This window comes from Dysidea avara, chromosome 3 (assembly GCF_963678975.1).
Source record: "Dysidea avara chromosome 3, odDysAvar1.4, whole genome shotgun sequence".
NCBI classification, from domain to species: Eukaryota; Metazoa; Porifera; class Demospongiae; order Dictyoceratida; family Dysideidae; genus Dysidea; species Dysidea avara.
Genome location: NC_089274.1, coordinates 50164636 through 50179267, shown reverse-complemented (window position 1 = coordinate 50179267; position 14632 = coordinate 50164636). Strand labels below are relative to the sequence as shown.

General features: G+C 38.4%; 3 protein-coding genes across 5 annotated transcripts in view; 2 read left to right on the top strand and 1 right to left on the bottom strand.

The window, feature by feature from the left end:
- Nucleotides 1-2233, top strand: part of LOC136251552 (telomere length regulation protein TEL2 homolog) — a 19693-nt gene extending 17460 nt beyond the window's left edge. For both annotated transcript variants that reach the window (XM_066044024.1, XM_066044025.1), the window contains exons 12-14: nucleotides 1259-1402; nucleotides 1907-2081; nucleotides 2136-2233. In XM_066044024.1, coding sequence (XP_065900096.1) covers nucleotides 1259-1402; nucleotides 1907-2081; nucleotides 2136-2215 — 399 coding nt within the window. In that variant the 3' untranslated portion in view covers nucleotides 2216-2233. The remainder of the gene's footprint in view (nucleotides 1-1258; nucleotides 1403-1906; nucleotides 2082-2135) is intronic.
- On the bottom strand, nucleotides 1922-3226 carry LOC136251556 (zinc transporter ZIP13-like). Of its 2 annotated transcripts, XM_066044029.1 has the most exons (2): nucleotides 2361-3226; nucleotides 1922-2315 (listed from the first exon to the last, which is right to left on the bottom strand). In XM_066044029.1, exons 1-2 carry the CDS (start codon nucleotides 3118-3120, stop codon nucleotides 2254-2256), a joined length of 822 nt encoding a protein of 273 aa, XP_065900101.1. In that variant the 5' UTR covers nucleotides 3121-3226; the 3' UTR covers nucleotides 1922-2253. The 2 variants fall into 2 exon arrangements, with proteins under 2 accessions (XP_065900101.1, XP_065900100.1); XM_066044028.1 differs by having other exon boundaries at nucleotides 1922-3226.
- Nucleotides 3188-14632, top strand: LOC136251555 (GATOR1 complex protein NPRL3-like). Its single transcript, XM_066044027.1, has 11 exons — nucleotides 3188-3293; nucleotides 3346-3376; nucleotides 3422-3578; nucleotides 3623-3761; nucleotides 7662-7752; nucleotides 7801-7879; nucleotides 7924-8060; nucleotides 8107-8256; nucleotides 14030-14219; nucleotides 14269-14357; nucleotides 14406-14632. The coding sequence occupies exons 1-11, from the start codon at nucleotides 3221-3223 to the stop codon at nucleotides 14542-14544; spliced, it is 1275 nt and encodes a 424-aa protein (XP_065900099.1). The 5' UTR covers nucleotides 3188-3220; the 3' UTR covers nucleotides 14545-14632.

The window sequence follows — 14632 nt, the reverse complement described above, 5'->3', positions numbered from 1 at the left end:
GTAGGATGGGGTCAATGTGTTACCATTATTGTTGTAGGATGGGATCAATGTGTTACCATTACTATTGTAGGATGGGGTCAATGTGTTACCATTACTATTGTAGGATGGGATCAATGTGTTACCATTACTATTGTAGGATGGGGTCAATGTGTTACCATTACTATTGTAGGATGGGGTCAATGTGTCACCATTACTATTGTAGGATGGGGTCAATGTGTTACCATTACTATTGTAGGATTGGGTCAGTGTGTTACCATTACTATTGTAGGATGGGATCAATGTGTTACCATTACTATTGTAGGATGGGATCAATGTGTTACCATTACTATTGTAGGATGGGATCAATGTGTTACCATTACTGTTGTAGGATGGGGTCAATGTGTTACCATTACTATTGTAGGATGGGATCAATGTGTTACCATTACTATTGTAGGATGGGATCAATGTGTTACCATTACTATTGTAGGATGGGATCAATGTGTTACCATTACTATTGTAGGATGGGATCAATGTGTTACCATGTGTTACCATTACCTTAACCCTTCTTGACCTAAACTTTATACAGCTGGGGTGCTTTTGGATGGGTGTAGTATGTTATTATTTCTATATATTTCCTCAGCTAAATCTAAAGTCATCAATGTCTTTTCAACAGAAGGTCCTTGAAACTCCCCTTGGCCATTCATTATTAACGTTGTTTACAAGTTTGTACTGCTAAATATGATCCACTGGTTTAGTGTAACTAGCAAAATTTGATATAATGGAATAATGTGTTGTTTTATGACAGTATCTAGTTTAGGACAACAAATCATATTGCAAATGTTGTGATGTCTGAGCAGTGATTTTCCATCTAATCTTCCAAATTCTTCTTCCTCCTTGTTATAACCAACTCTTACATTATTAGCAAACCTTGATACCATTACTATTGTAGGATGGGATCAATGTGTTACCATTACTATTGTAGGATGGGGTCAATGTGTTACCATTACTATTGTAGGATTGGGTCAATGTGTTACCATTACTATTGTAGGATGGGATCAATGTGTTACCATTACTATTGTAGGATGGGGTCAATGTGTTACCATTACTATTGTAGGATGGGGTCAGTGTGTTACCATTACTATTGTAGGATGGGGTCAGTGTGTTACCATTACTATTGTAGGATGGGATCAATGTGTTACCATTACTATTGTAGGATGGGGTCAGTGTGTTACCATTACTATTGTAGGATGGGATCAATGTGTTACCATTACTATTGTAGGATGGGATCAATGTGTTTACTAGTGTCGTCAATCACTTCTACTATCCACTCATGAAATATTTTGAGCAGGACAGTCAACAGGACGATTTACTTGTAGCTCATGTGATACACACTCTTGCTCACATGATCCACTGTGCTACACCTGTAAGATATTAATGAATCAAAATTTTTGGGGACAAGATATTTGCAACTCAAATTTTAAAGCGAACTACCTAGTTGTACCAAGGGGGTGGCACTCCAATATATCCTGTACTCTGATCTTCATCCTCGGTCAAAGTGGTCAAACTCAAAAAAATATGTCTTGACCTTTGACTTTTACTAAAATTTGCACTTGACCCTTGACCAAAATTCTGTATATTTTAGTAAAATTATGTTCACGTTGCTATTTTAAAAGTATCGATCGTGGTATACACTTTACAAATCACACTTGTCCTTTCACCAGCTGCAAAATTCTAGCTTGACTTTTGACTTTCACTTTGACCAAGGACAAAGACCAGAGTACAGGATATATTGGAGTTCCACCCCTCGTGTACTGATTGAAGTCAGTGAAATTTTGAGAATATTGTTATACAAATTTCATATGTAGCAAAAACTTGTCCCTTAAACCTTACTACATAGCTAGTTCTAGCATGTATGTTATTGTTATAGCTTGTGGACACTAGACATGGTAAAATGAGTGAGCATTTATTAGAAGTGCTACTACAGTACAGATCACATTCTAATGCATTTGTAAGGCAGTCAACATTACGAAGCCTGTCAATCATCATCGCCATACATCAACCAGTGACTATAGTTTCCACTACTGTTAGCCAGTGGCTACAAGGTGAGATCACATGATCTATGTACTGACATTACACCAAGCTATGTCAACTCATAGATACGTCTGAAGATGATAGTGACCAGCAGTGTCGTTCCTTAGCAACTCAAATCAGTACAATATACAATGTTACAAAATAATATAATTTTATCCTCTGAGAGAGTACAATATTATAATTTTATGGTACAAAACTGCAACTTGCTTGTTCTACTATCGTCACCGATGCCATTACAGTAACGCCTAACAGTAACAAGATGAATTGTAGAACAAACAATTTATGGTTACCAGTTTTGAATAGAATGGGTACTATGGAAACTAGTGATATGTACATAAATCCTCCAGCAGTAAATGACAACATCCACTGAACATCTTCACTGGCTCGTTCAGCTATAAATCCTGTTATTACACCAACTAATCCACCAAATGATGTAAAGAACTGTGCTTTAGCTGCACTCCATTTTGAGAAACCAGACTGCAATAAGATGGCAAAGTCACCAACTTCATGAGGTATTTCATGACAAATGATAGCAGCTGTTGTCAATACACCTACAACATGGCTGCTACTGTAACTAGCTGCCAAAGCTAGTCCATGAGTGAAGTTATCTGTACAATTAGCAGCTAAGTTGAGGTAGCCTCCACAACTGCTGGGGTCATCTCCAATACATGATGCCACTTTCTCCACCATCAAAAAACTGATCACCCCCACCAACACCCAGGCACCAGTAGTCTCACTGCTCACACTACCCCAACTCTCCGGCAACAAGTGGAGGAACACATCTCCTAATAGTCCCCCTACGGCAAAGCTCAACACAAGTTTCATGCTAGAATTTTCCTGGTCCATTTTGAACAACCACGAATCCAACATTAGCGGGAAAATTCCGCACATCCCTACTAGAAATGAAGAAGATAAAGCGTAACACCATGTGTCCCAGCCTACACGCGACATGAACGCATCACTTGCTCTTTGTCTGTTGGAAGCAGAGTGGATGTGAGCTTGAGTACTCACAAGCCAACACGAAACAATCAATACCGATACAAGTTTCATAGCTCATCCGTTAACTCGAAGGATCTCCTTTCAATTCTCTCTCGTACAATTCCCATTGTTTACCTAGCAGTACTATGAATTTCGTCACACTAAGGATCACATGGCTTTCGGGGTAGCTCTAATAGTTTCAGGCAGCAGAGGTAATCGACTTTTATTCCTACATTCCGAGGCAGGTCGGTTACTATAATGTGGTCGGTTAAGCACATACTAGTAATACTGAAACAGGTGACATTTCTGATAGCAAGTCTTTGTTGAAGTGAGTCATATGTGCCATCTCACGTGATTAGTGATGTTCAAACAGAGAATTGTCTCCTAAGATATTGGCCGAGCTGCTTATTCCTAATCCTAAAGCAACTAACCGCAACTTTGACTTAACAGTGGATCAATGGCGTTTCCTAGGCCATTCTAAAACATGCAATAAATCTCAACTGATCTTCAATGTTGTTTTTGTTCTAAAGGTGATCTTCCCTTTTGTAGTGTCTTGTGTAGTGCAATGTGTTAGGGGTCAGGTAATGGCGGCTGTTGTCAAAGTGTTGCTGACCAACTAGCAGCTGGAATAGCCCATGAAGAGAAGAGAGTTGGCTACCTTACTATTCAGACCACAGCCATGATACAAATATTGGAAGAACAAGGAGAGGGAGGTTAGTGTGTGACCTTAGTGTAAGTACAACCATTGAGAATTCCATGACAACGTTTTCCATACAATTTTCAATAGTAATAGTTTGTCCTGTGAATCTGTTATGGTCCAAACTCAAGTCACCACTAAAAGTTTACAATTCCATTGTGAAGTGCCTTTGGAGGATTTTCATGGTCAATACTTCCATTAATCAATTAGTTATGGTCACATAATCCATACTGCACCACCCACATCTGTTTTCATAGTTTGTAAATTTTATTGGTAGGGTTGTTGTAGAATGAAGTGGGTGTATTTCACAATAAGATCAAGATACTCTAATAGAACAGTCAGCCAATATTCTAATAGATCAGTCACTCTCGTACCATTCTATTAGAGCAGTTATGTGCATATAGAGTCTTTTAAATTGGTGCTCGGAGCTACTGCTTTGCAGCATAATAGCAGCTGTGTATAATTTGTCCTTCACCTTACTTGCACTTCTCATGTGTATCTGTAACCATGGAAATAAAATAAAACAAAGTTCGGCAAAAGTCAATGGTCAAAATCAAACAACCAGATTTGATCACAGTCACAGATTATAGTACAGTGCCTACTGGAGTGTCATCCCCTTGTGTTAGCTACACCTTTCACAGTAAGGCTTCGTAATAGGCTGAATCCTTGCAGCATTGGTACACAATACAATACAACAAATATAAGTAGAGAATAGGGATGCTACAGCACAACAAGGAATGTTGGCCTTATCTTCTGAACAGCTGTCTGTCTATCTATATGAATTCTAGCAATCAAGACATATTCTAGCAATCAAGACACATTCTAGCAATCAAGACACATTCCAGCAATCAAGACACATTCTACCAATCAAGACACATTCTGGCAATCAAACACATATTGGCACAAAGTTATGAAATTAAGCACATGTCATCTGACAACTCCAAGTTAGTAATAATAGAGGAAGCCATATTATTAACTCTTACTAGAGCTTTATAGTGACCAGCACTGATAGCAATTGCTATGAGCTTTTATTTGTTCTCTACGGTGCTATGAATACAGGAATGTCAAGCTAACTGCATACATGAACAAAAGTACGCCTATGGCATTCCCCTGTCTTTAGTTGGCTGTATAAACTGGCTTAGTGGTCAAATCATGCACTATTCCACACCAATTGTTCTATTAGAGAAGTTGACTGCTTTATTATTTATAATGCCAATTATGCTCTAAACTGCATCAAAGTTTTGGAATAATGCTCATTTCTTTTACCCCTTCATTATCCCAAAATTAATCTGGCATGATTCCCACATCCCTAGCCACCACTTGCACATCACAATTATACCAATTATTTAGTCCAATGCCAAAGTAGGGATTTTCCCACTGAGCTATGCTGTAGCTTGTTTCACTGCTTTATTACTACTTCACTTTTGAATTAATTTTTTTAATATACTAGTCCGTTTAGTTTCTATTATCGTATACAGGTATGACTGTAGTGACTGCTGCTGTATTACAGTAGCCTTTCACTGTGCTAGCATCTATAAAGCTGAAAAGTCGTCTGTCTGTCTCCATTCTATTTGAGTTTATACATTGTTGCCAGTTTCTGCACGTATCAGCAGTTTTGGCACCAAACAAAGCACTCATTATCTAGAAATAAGCTAGCATTTAAATGAAGCTTCTAACTGTCATAGTTCGTTGTTTACAGCGCATTTACTGCAAGGGTGTAGAGCAAAAACTCATTTGAATTCTTTCTGTAAACCACATGCAAAGCGCAAGTAAACACCTACTTATGGATGCCTTTATAAGACAATTGGGTTATAGTCAGTACATGGTCACCTGATCCGCCAAATTTAGTGATATCAAAGAGGTGAACACAAATTCACTCCCAATAGTTTTGTACTGGAACATTGGATATTTTTAAGACCTCATAACTCACTTGTTCTTGCCCTTATTAAAGGGCTTCACAGCGCTACTAAATGTTTGGGCAGCTGGCCCATGTAACAAGAGTTATTAACAAGAAACCAAGGGCTCAGATGATCATGAACAGACTATAGTGGTAGGGCACACACTCCTTAAATGCAAGGTCCTGATTTCGAATCCAGCCAGAGGCTATTTTCTCTGTTGTTTTTTTTCTTTTTCTTTTTTTACTCTCTCTTGCAACCTTTTTAGTGCAATGTTCTTTTCATGTAATATTTTTCCTCTGATTCTTACTGGTGCAACATTCTTTTCTGAATGTGTTCCATTTTATTTTAACTCTCACACTATAAAAATGAAGTATGCTTTGCACAGAAAAACAGAGTCATGGGGCACACTGACCGACTTTTTGTGCACAAAGCACATGTACTATAAACATTTTGACATCAACTAATAATGGTATTGTATAGAAATAAGGACAATTGTAATGAGTTATTGTTGGAAATATGTGAGACTATATGTCTGGAGTAAACTTTGTTTCAATATTGGATGGGTATCCTTACCGTTGTCACTAACTGAGGTAGTCAGACAGGATGTAGTACTGCTGGAGTGTAGTAACATACAGATGGATGTGTTTCCATGGGCTGTTTCTAAATAGTTAGCACAACATATATTGCTTTAAATTAGCTAATGGTGAGTTTTTTCCAGCACTAATTAAGTTACACTGTATGTGTATAAGTGTACTGAAGTGTTTCCATGCAGGGCAATAAAGTCCTGCACCTTTAGGGAAGGGCTATAGTCAGCATTATATCCTACTAATTGTAACTACTGGGCAATGAAGTCCTGCACATACAGGGCAGTACAGGTGTGTTCACAGTAAATTACACTACTTGGGTTGGATGTGTTTACAATGATATCAATTATTATGCTGCAAATAGCCAGCACGACAAACATTGCTTCAAATTTGATCCCGTTTAGTTCTTTAGTTCACTGAGCAGTAAGTTATACTGAAATATATTGTAATCAGGGCAATAAAGTTCTGCATGTAGGGAAGGTACCAGTGCTAGTTATAAATACAGCTATACCGATAAAGGTCTCTATGCTTGATTGTTATTAACCAACCAAGATTGTTACTGGACGTGGTCTGGAACCTGTCCTGGTGTCTAGCTGCTCAGGGAAAGTGTTGATATGGAAAATATTAACACCTTGATATGGTTTCATTGCCAACAACCAGCCTGATTGAAGATAAAAGGAAGGACAAGACACAGAGGGCACATGCTCATTGGAATCCCAAAAGACATGCGAGTTTGTTGTAGGATAAAATTGTGGCTGTGTGCTGCTTCATTTGGGCCTGTGAATCAGGCAGGCTGACATAAAAATTCTAGTAAGTCCTTTATCCAGCCACTACTTGTTATTTGATGTTGGATGTTTCATCATGTAAGACACCTCTAAGGCATTTTAGGCAGTGATTGTCACTTTAGGGATGATCCCTGCTTGTCTGGTGTGTGTTCTATTAAACTGAGGTGCCTTTACTTTCATTATTTAATTCCAATTTTGTATTGCATGCACATGGGGGTCTGGGGGTATGCTCCCCCCAGAAAATTTTTGAAAATAATATATTCTGCGATTTAATCTGGTAACAATTTTCACCAACAAATCTTTAATGAATTATCCTGGGAGAGAGAGGGGGGAGCAATTGTACAATGATTTGTGTACTTATATCATATATGGCATCTGTAACATGTCCCTACTGTGGAAGTTTTTGCATCTCAGATAGTTTCTGGTGCAATCTCAGGTACCTAATAGTAATTACTGTTCCTGGTGCACTTTCATTTAAACTAGTGCTTAAAATTTGGAGGGGGGGGGGGGGGGGAACCCTGAAGTTCGCTATCGTCCAGTACAGCACTTTGATCCTCCCATGTACTGATATGTGTCTGATTTACCATATCATTTTGTTGATTTACCATATCATTTTGTTGATTTACAATTATCATTTTGTTGATTTCAGAGGAAGCTGTACATGGATCAATGTCTCCTTACAAGGTAATGGTTGAGCGTCAATGCCACTTAGCCTGTCTACTGCAGCGAGTACTGCAGAGGTAAATGATGTGCATTTTTTGGAGAATATTATAGTTCTGTTGTCACAGTATAGTAGAGAAGAGACTTAGTGTAGCAGAGAGGATTAATGACTGGAGTTTAGTCAGTGTATTGCAGCGTCCACAAAAGGTAGCAAGCTGTTGCCATAGTGATTGTTTACTACATGTTGTCAGCTAGTGGATGGTTTGGTACGGCCTTATCATGCTGTGCTCTTATTGGAAGATGTTCAAAAGATTTCATCAGAAGTACCTTCTTATTGTAGCCCAACTTTCTTACGGCTGCTAAAGGTTGTGTCGCCCCCAACTAGAAGGTAATGTCATAACTTAAGCCATACGTATTACTGACTTGTTGTTCAGTCTAGAGCAGATATCAGTGGACGCTGACCTTCCACTTGGACTTGTAGTGCAGCTTGTAGGGCACTTGATAGAATGGAACAAAGCAATAGCCATTTCTCCTTTGAGTGAGAATAATGTCTACTCCACTAGCCAGCATGCAGATGAGATCATGTAAGCTGTCTGTGATATCAGTGTCTGTGAGGTGATCACTAATAAACACAGTGGAGCTTTAGTTATAGTTAGACACCAAATGCCAACATCTTTGAGGAGCTGGAGGTGTTAGAACAACGCAACACACACAAGGCAGGGCTAAGGTTTCTATTGCATCATTCTGACACCGTCTTACAAAACATTTATGCAACAAAGTTGCTGGTATTTGGTGTCTAACTGTCAGTGAAAAGGACAATGTAGTTACACCTCTCACTGCTGTTTTGCCAATTCAGTGAAGACTTTACAAAAGGCTGCTCATGTAAATCAACAGTACAGTGGTCGAGGCAGTTTATTCTTGGATGTTATGAATATGTTTAAGGGTTGTCTTGATCTCGAAAATTTACCTGCCTTTTGAAAAGCCAGACAATTGAAGAATGGTGATACAAACTGCTAACTTTAGTGGCATCAACAAGTATTGCATCAGTGTGAGTAAGAAAAACACATCAGAATTGTTGAAAGTTAGTACAGGGAAGTGTTGGTGTACTAACTAGAAATTAAACTGCTACTGCAAGCAAGACCCAATGGATTGCTCCACCCTGCTTATGTGTAAAGTGTAGTCATAGCTATCTGGATTGTCACGTCATGACAACACAACCCAATACCTGCCTTAGTCAGCACTGTTATAGGATGGTGAAGAATGCTAGCTAACTACTAGGTTGTTGACCGTATCAATTTTAGTGCTTAGCAATAAACTCTTGTGTGCGTAATGACTGGGCTGTTTAACCACAACTTCTGTTGGAGTCTCTTTGTGAAAAAGAAACTTTTAACTTCAAAGCATTGCTCATGTAATATTTTCTAATAAACCACTTTAGCATGGGCGTTCAAAGGTGCCGCTTGGTGTTTAACTCACAAATTGCCCGGGCAATATCATGGGAAAGCCGTTGCCAATGACTTTGATACCCAGCCAGTTCAAAGAATCGATGCACTTTGACTCGTTATATTGGGCGACATAGACCTTTGTATTGTGGGACTCATTTTTGTAGTGGTTGCTGAGCTTAGTATATTTGCTAAGATAGACTAGTTGGTTGTTACTAAAGGATAATGAAGGCACAAAACAACTGTTTGGGCGATTGTGGATGTGTATTTCTACCCATCGCGTATCAGCCTTTGAACAGACCACAGAACAGCAAAGCCACTACTACTGCTACGTTGAAATAGGTTAGTAACCTACAGTTCTAAGTACTTAACTTAATATAATAACTTGCCCAATAGCAAAGTTAGTTGGCTTAACTTAGTACAAAATTGATAACAATATAAACTCCATCCCACAATCGCAAGTTTTCTAACATTGCATGTTGAAACATAGTAACGTATTAATGACGTTTTAACGTATGGATAACATTTTGATGGCTATTAGCCCACGCTATTAAAACCACAATCGATCTTCAGATGCTACTGTATAAAACAAATGGGATGAATTCTTGTTAGTTCTTTCACCTATTAGGTGAGTGCGCCCCAAGTGATATATATCACTTATACCACGGCTACTTGGTATTTGCTGATATTATACACCCGCAGCCCTTGGGCTTTGGGTGTGTATATCAGCAAATCCCTTGCAGCCATGGTATAACTATTAAATAACACACACACCTACACACACACACACACACACTACACACACACACACTACACACACACACACTACACACACACACACACACACTACACACACACACACTACACACACACAACACACACACACTACACACACACACACACTACACACACACACACACTACACACACACACACACTACACACACACACACACTACACACACACACACACTACACACACACACACACTACACACCATTGAGTAGTACTGCAAGGTTGATTGCCCTATATGAATATGAAGGTTTAAAATAATTTGAACCACTAGTACTTCTGCAATATAAGCTTCTTACTACGTAACATACTATACATGTGAATCTATGGCGATTTGGCAAACAAAATTCCTTCAAGTCATCACGATCCATAACCTCAAGTATCCAATAAGGATCCTCCTAGAGTATTGTTTCCTTGCACTCGTTTAGTCACATCTTGTTTCACTTTAAAGGGTGCAAAATTGTGTGTGTCCTACTAGCATATACAAACAGTGCACAAAGTTGGTAAACACTTGTATGACATGTTAGTCTAAACATGTGGAAACAGGACACACCAGTTAAGGAATACAGGACACACTGGTTAAGGAATACAGGACACACTGGTTAAACAGGATACTCAGCCTCTTTGTTGGGTACTAATATATAGACATTTTCTTCTTATCACAAACAATGCTATGTCATTGACAGTCTAGTCTGATTGTTGGGCATATCCACTAAAGTACCATGTAGAGGAAATATTTCATTCTATTTGGGTGTGACTACTGGCAGTGACACACCATATTAATATGTGGGTGTGGCTCACTAAAGAAGCTGTGCTGCTGCACAACTACAGTATGACATCATAGATTTTAAGGGTTTTCAGAAGAATCCGAAAACATATATTTATGGAAAGCCATTACGTCTAAACTTACGTCATGTAATAGCCACAATGTTTTAGTAGATCGTTAAAACATGGTGTAATTGCTCCATCAGACAATGACGATTCTACAATAATACATACCCATATTGTCTCTGGATTTTGGCTAAAGCTGCTTAACTGTGGCTGGTGGGGCAAATTTCACGTTTGGCCACTAACTTCTTGGGGACTAAAGAGTCAGTCATTTTTCTTCAAAATATAGTGCTGGTTTACCATACTGACAAACGTCCATCCTTCACTATTTCTTTTTAGACCAAGCATGCCCCCACGGTGGGCACTTCAGCCAGCTGTGGGCACCCAGCCTGGTTTGTGCACGCGTGTGTGTGCATGTACTTATCTACCTATGTTTGTCCGTACGCACCCACGTGAACAAAATTGTCAAATGGTAAATGCAGCTTTTACATAAGAAGTAAAATCGAAATGAACTCTGTATTAAACTTCCGTGGTTTCTTTTCGGTGGTCTGAAATATGGGTGTGGCAACTCTCCTCAGACTTTGTGAATTACCTTCCCTTTGGCGTTTAACAAACAACGGCCTCCTAGACTACCAGGAATAGCCTATCCCTTCAATTTGAAAGGAGGTGTATCCCCTACACATGTGAACAAAAATGAAGAGCAGCTTTGAGGCTTTGTCAAGAGAATTTGTGGAGGGAAACACGATAGTCAAACTTTAGAAGATACTTCTGTGCGTAATATGTTGTAAAAGCGGTTTGTTTAGCAATCCTTAGCAGTGCATAGTAATGTAATTCAAGAATTCCAAAAAGTTCATGAATTATGAAATCCAAGAATTACAATAAATTATGTAGGTTAAGAATCAGCTAGCTGCATGGCACCTGGTTTTTAGAAGTAGCACAACATCAACTTGTTTCTAACAACCATTGCTGAAGTCAAGTTACAAAAATTCATAAGACCGAAAGTTTGAAGCGCATCTATTATTTTCACACAATTTCTGATATTTCTCATAGATTGTCACAGCTATTACATGATGTAAGGTCAGGTGTAATGGCAGCCCATCAATATACGTGTTTTCGGATTCTTCTGGAAACCTCTACAATATTCCCTACCCCCAATGATATATCTTTAATTATTTTCTCACATGAACCAATCAGGCAGATTCTAGTTCTTAAAACTTATAAAGTGGGTCAAGCCTGACAGTTACAATATTTGCTTCTCTTTTTTTTTACAAAAACCGAATTCCACAAAAGTTTCATCCATTGAACTTTCCCCTATATGGTAATCAATGGAACTCCTGCTCCACACTAAGGAGACTCCGTACAGCATATCATCACAGTACATCTATAACAACAAGTGTGATATTATTTGTCTGTGCAAATCCTTCATGTGGAGCTTGACCTCCATGTTACAGAAGACTTTGTAAGTTTATAAAACTGTGTTATTATTGGTCATTGTGCCTTGTACCATTAAATTTGTAGATTTCTTTTCTCATACTTGCCCATCCACATTTGCTTATCAACTAGTCCTACACCAATTATGCCAGCATAATTTGGGGCCCAAAGTATTTAGCAGCATAACAGGTACGATATTTGTGCATTAATCATCAGAGAAGCTTATATTTTGTATCGTACAAAATGGGATAGTGTGCAAACACAGTTTTTTTTTTAAATTATAACTTGTGGAGGAAAGACTAGTTAAAGATCAAAATACTAGTCACCGCATGTTGAAATATCCTAATAGAATGTTCACAGATGCATTAGGTACTCTAATAGAGCAGTCAAGATACATTTTATATGAGCATATTTGGAGCACAATTGGAGAAAGTTGGGGCATTGCTCAAAAGCATAATAGGCATGTGTGTATTATAGGAAGAGCACCATCCTCTGTTATGAGTTTTTACAATAAAACCTTTTGTGCGTTACTTTTGATATGAAGTGATGAACTGCAGACATCGCCTGCACCAGAACTTGATAGTGTGTTTTATGATGTGAGCATCCATTTAAAGATCACATGATTTGTATACCACTAGATTCAGTAGTGCATGAGGATTCTAATGGAACTTGTTTAAAGTCGTAGCTTTAGAATGCTTGGATGTTTCAATTATTTTGAACTATATTACTTAGAAAATGGTATACAGTATTAGCAATGCTTTGAAACAGAACTTTCTTATTCACGAAGAGACTCCAACACAAAGGTCTGGTTGACTACCAAGTCTCTTAGTACTAAGACTCTTGTACTAGTTAATTGATTATCATTATGTGCACAAGAATTTATGCCGATATATCGTCAACAAAACAATAGCACAACTGATGCTAGTGTTACCACCTGTCTACACCAGGGAGTGCACTGGTCTAGAAAATGGGCTGGGTTGTCACAAAACAAGCACCATTACATTAATGTTGGCTTTCACTTCTTTTACACGAGGCATGGTGAAGCCAATCCATTGAGTCTTGCTCATGGTAGTCACTTTTGACTAGTATTGAGGATCTATGTCTGGTACACTAGTCAAGTGTCTGGTATACTTTACAGTATACTGCCCACGGTACTGTCACTAATTTTTGACACATTTCTCTTACTCAAACTGATGCAACACTTGTTGATAAGCAGGTTGTATTACCAGTAAAAGTGTCATCTCAGCAGCTGATCCTTGGGAACCCACATGAGACAGATAATTTTTGAGCAGACTTTCCCATGCAACCTTTTGTATTGTGTGATAAGTAATTGAGACATCAGCTCTCTTGAACACTACTCACAGTTAACATAGGTGACCACCTATACGTCTAAATACAATCATAGTGACATCAGTTCTCTACACGTATACTCTTAACTAGCAATGGCACGTGACATAGCTACAATGTCCTTTTCACTGTTGGCAGACCATTTTCTAAAACAGTTAGGCACCAATACCAGTGCATAAATGCTTTGTAGGAGGTGTTAGAATGACGGATTAGAAACCTTGGCTACACCTATCAGTTTCTATGTTGCGTCGTTCTAACACCTCCTACTCAGCTTCCGATATGTTGGTATGTGGTGTCTAACTAGCCAAACAGTTCAAAGTGATTGACAAATCTTGTGGTTTGATACATATATTAATGATACATTACTTACCATGAACTGCATTGATGAATATTGTTTGAATACATGACTGTTCTATTAGAGTATTTCAATAGAATTCTATAAATGTACAGGCTTCGAATACTATTGTGTAATGTGATACCATTTATATAAGTAAATCTAGTTATAATATGGTGTGATTCCAGTACAGATCAGTTGAAGGCTCAGTTTGAGGCTGAATATAATGGTTGTAACCTGATTGAGTTCTTGTCCTACTTCTCTCAACCGTTACCACTGCGAGATCACCAGCTATACCATCAGAGTGATGATGATCACATTGAGGGACAATTTGTACATATGGTCAGCTGGTTGTTGCAACGTCACTTGATCGTACAGGTGGGCATGTACCTTATAATATTGTTACTATGGTAATGGTATCCTATAGTTACACATTTATATATTCATCATTTCACAATCTTGTGAAGATGACAACCCATCTCACACAAGCGATGAAGACAGCCAACTGTTCAGCAAGTGAGACCAGTAGACTGTGTTCAATGTGACTTGTTAGCACTGTGTTAGGTTGAAGAAATACTTTAATGGCAGTCACCACTTGGAAGAGATTATGTATCTAGAGGACATGACAAGATCAGAATTATTGACATTGTTGGACAAATATAGTTCCTTTCTAGTCACTTGTACCTTGCCAGTAACACAATAATAGTACTAGTTCACTGACATGATTTACAACAGTACAAAAATGCACATGTGATTGGACTATTGTGAATGAGAAACTTATTTGCATTCAA

What these genes read in the sequence shown, in the direction of transcription:
- LOC136251556 (XM_066044028.1), bottom strand. Translation starts at nt 3,120, where the DNA reads ATGAAACTTGTATCGGTATTGATTGTTTCGTGTTGGCTTGTGAGTACT.
- LOC136251555 (XM_066044027.1), top strand. Translation starts at nt 3,221, where the DNA reads ATGGCTTTCGGGGTAGCTCTAATAGTTTCAGGCAGCAGAGGTAATCGA. An exon ending in GGAAGAACAAGGAGAGGGAG is followed by an intron (nt 3,762 to 7,661) that starts GTTAGTGTGTGA and finishes TGTTGATTTCAG; the next exon opens with AGGAAGCTGTACATGGATCA. An exon ending in CAGCATGCAGATGAGATCAT is followed by an intron (nt 8,257 to 14,029) that starts GTAAGCTGTCTG and finishes GTGTGATTCCAG; the next exon opens with TACAGATCAGTTGAAGGCTC.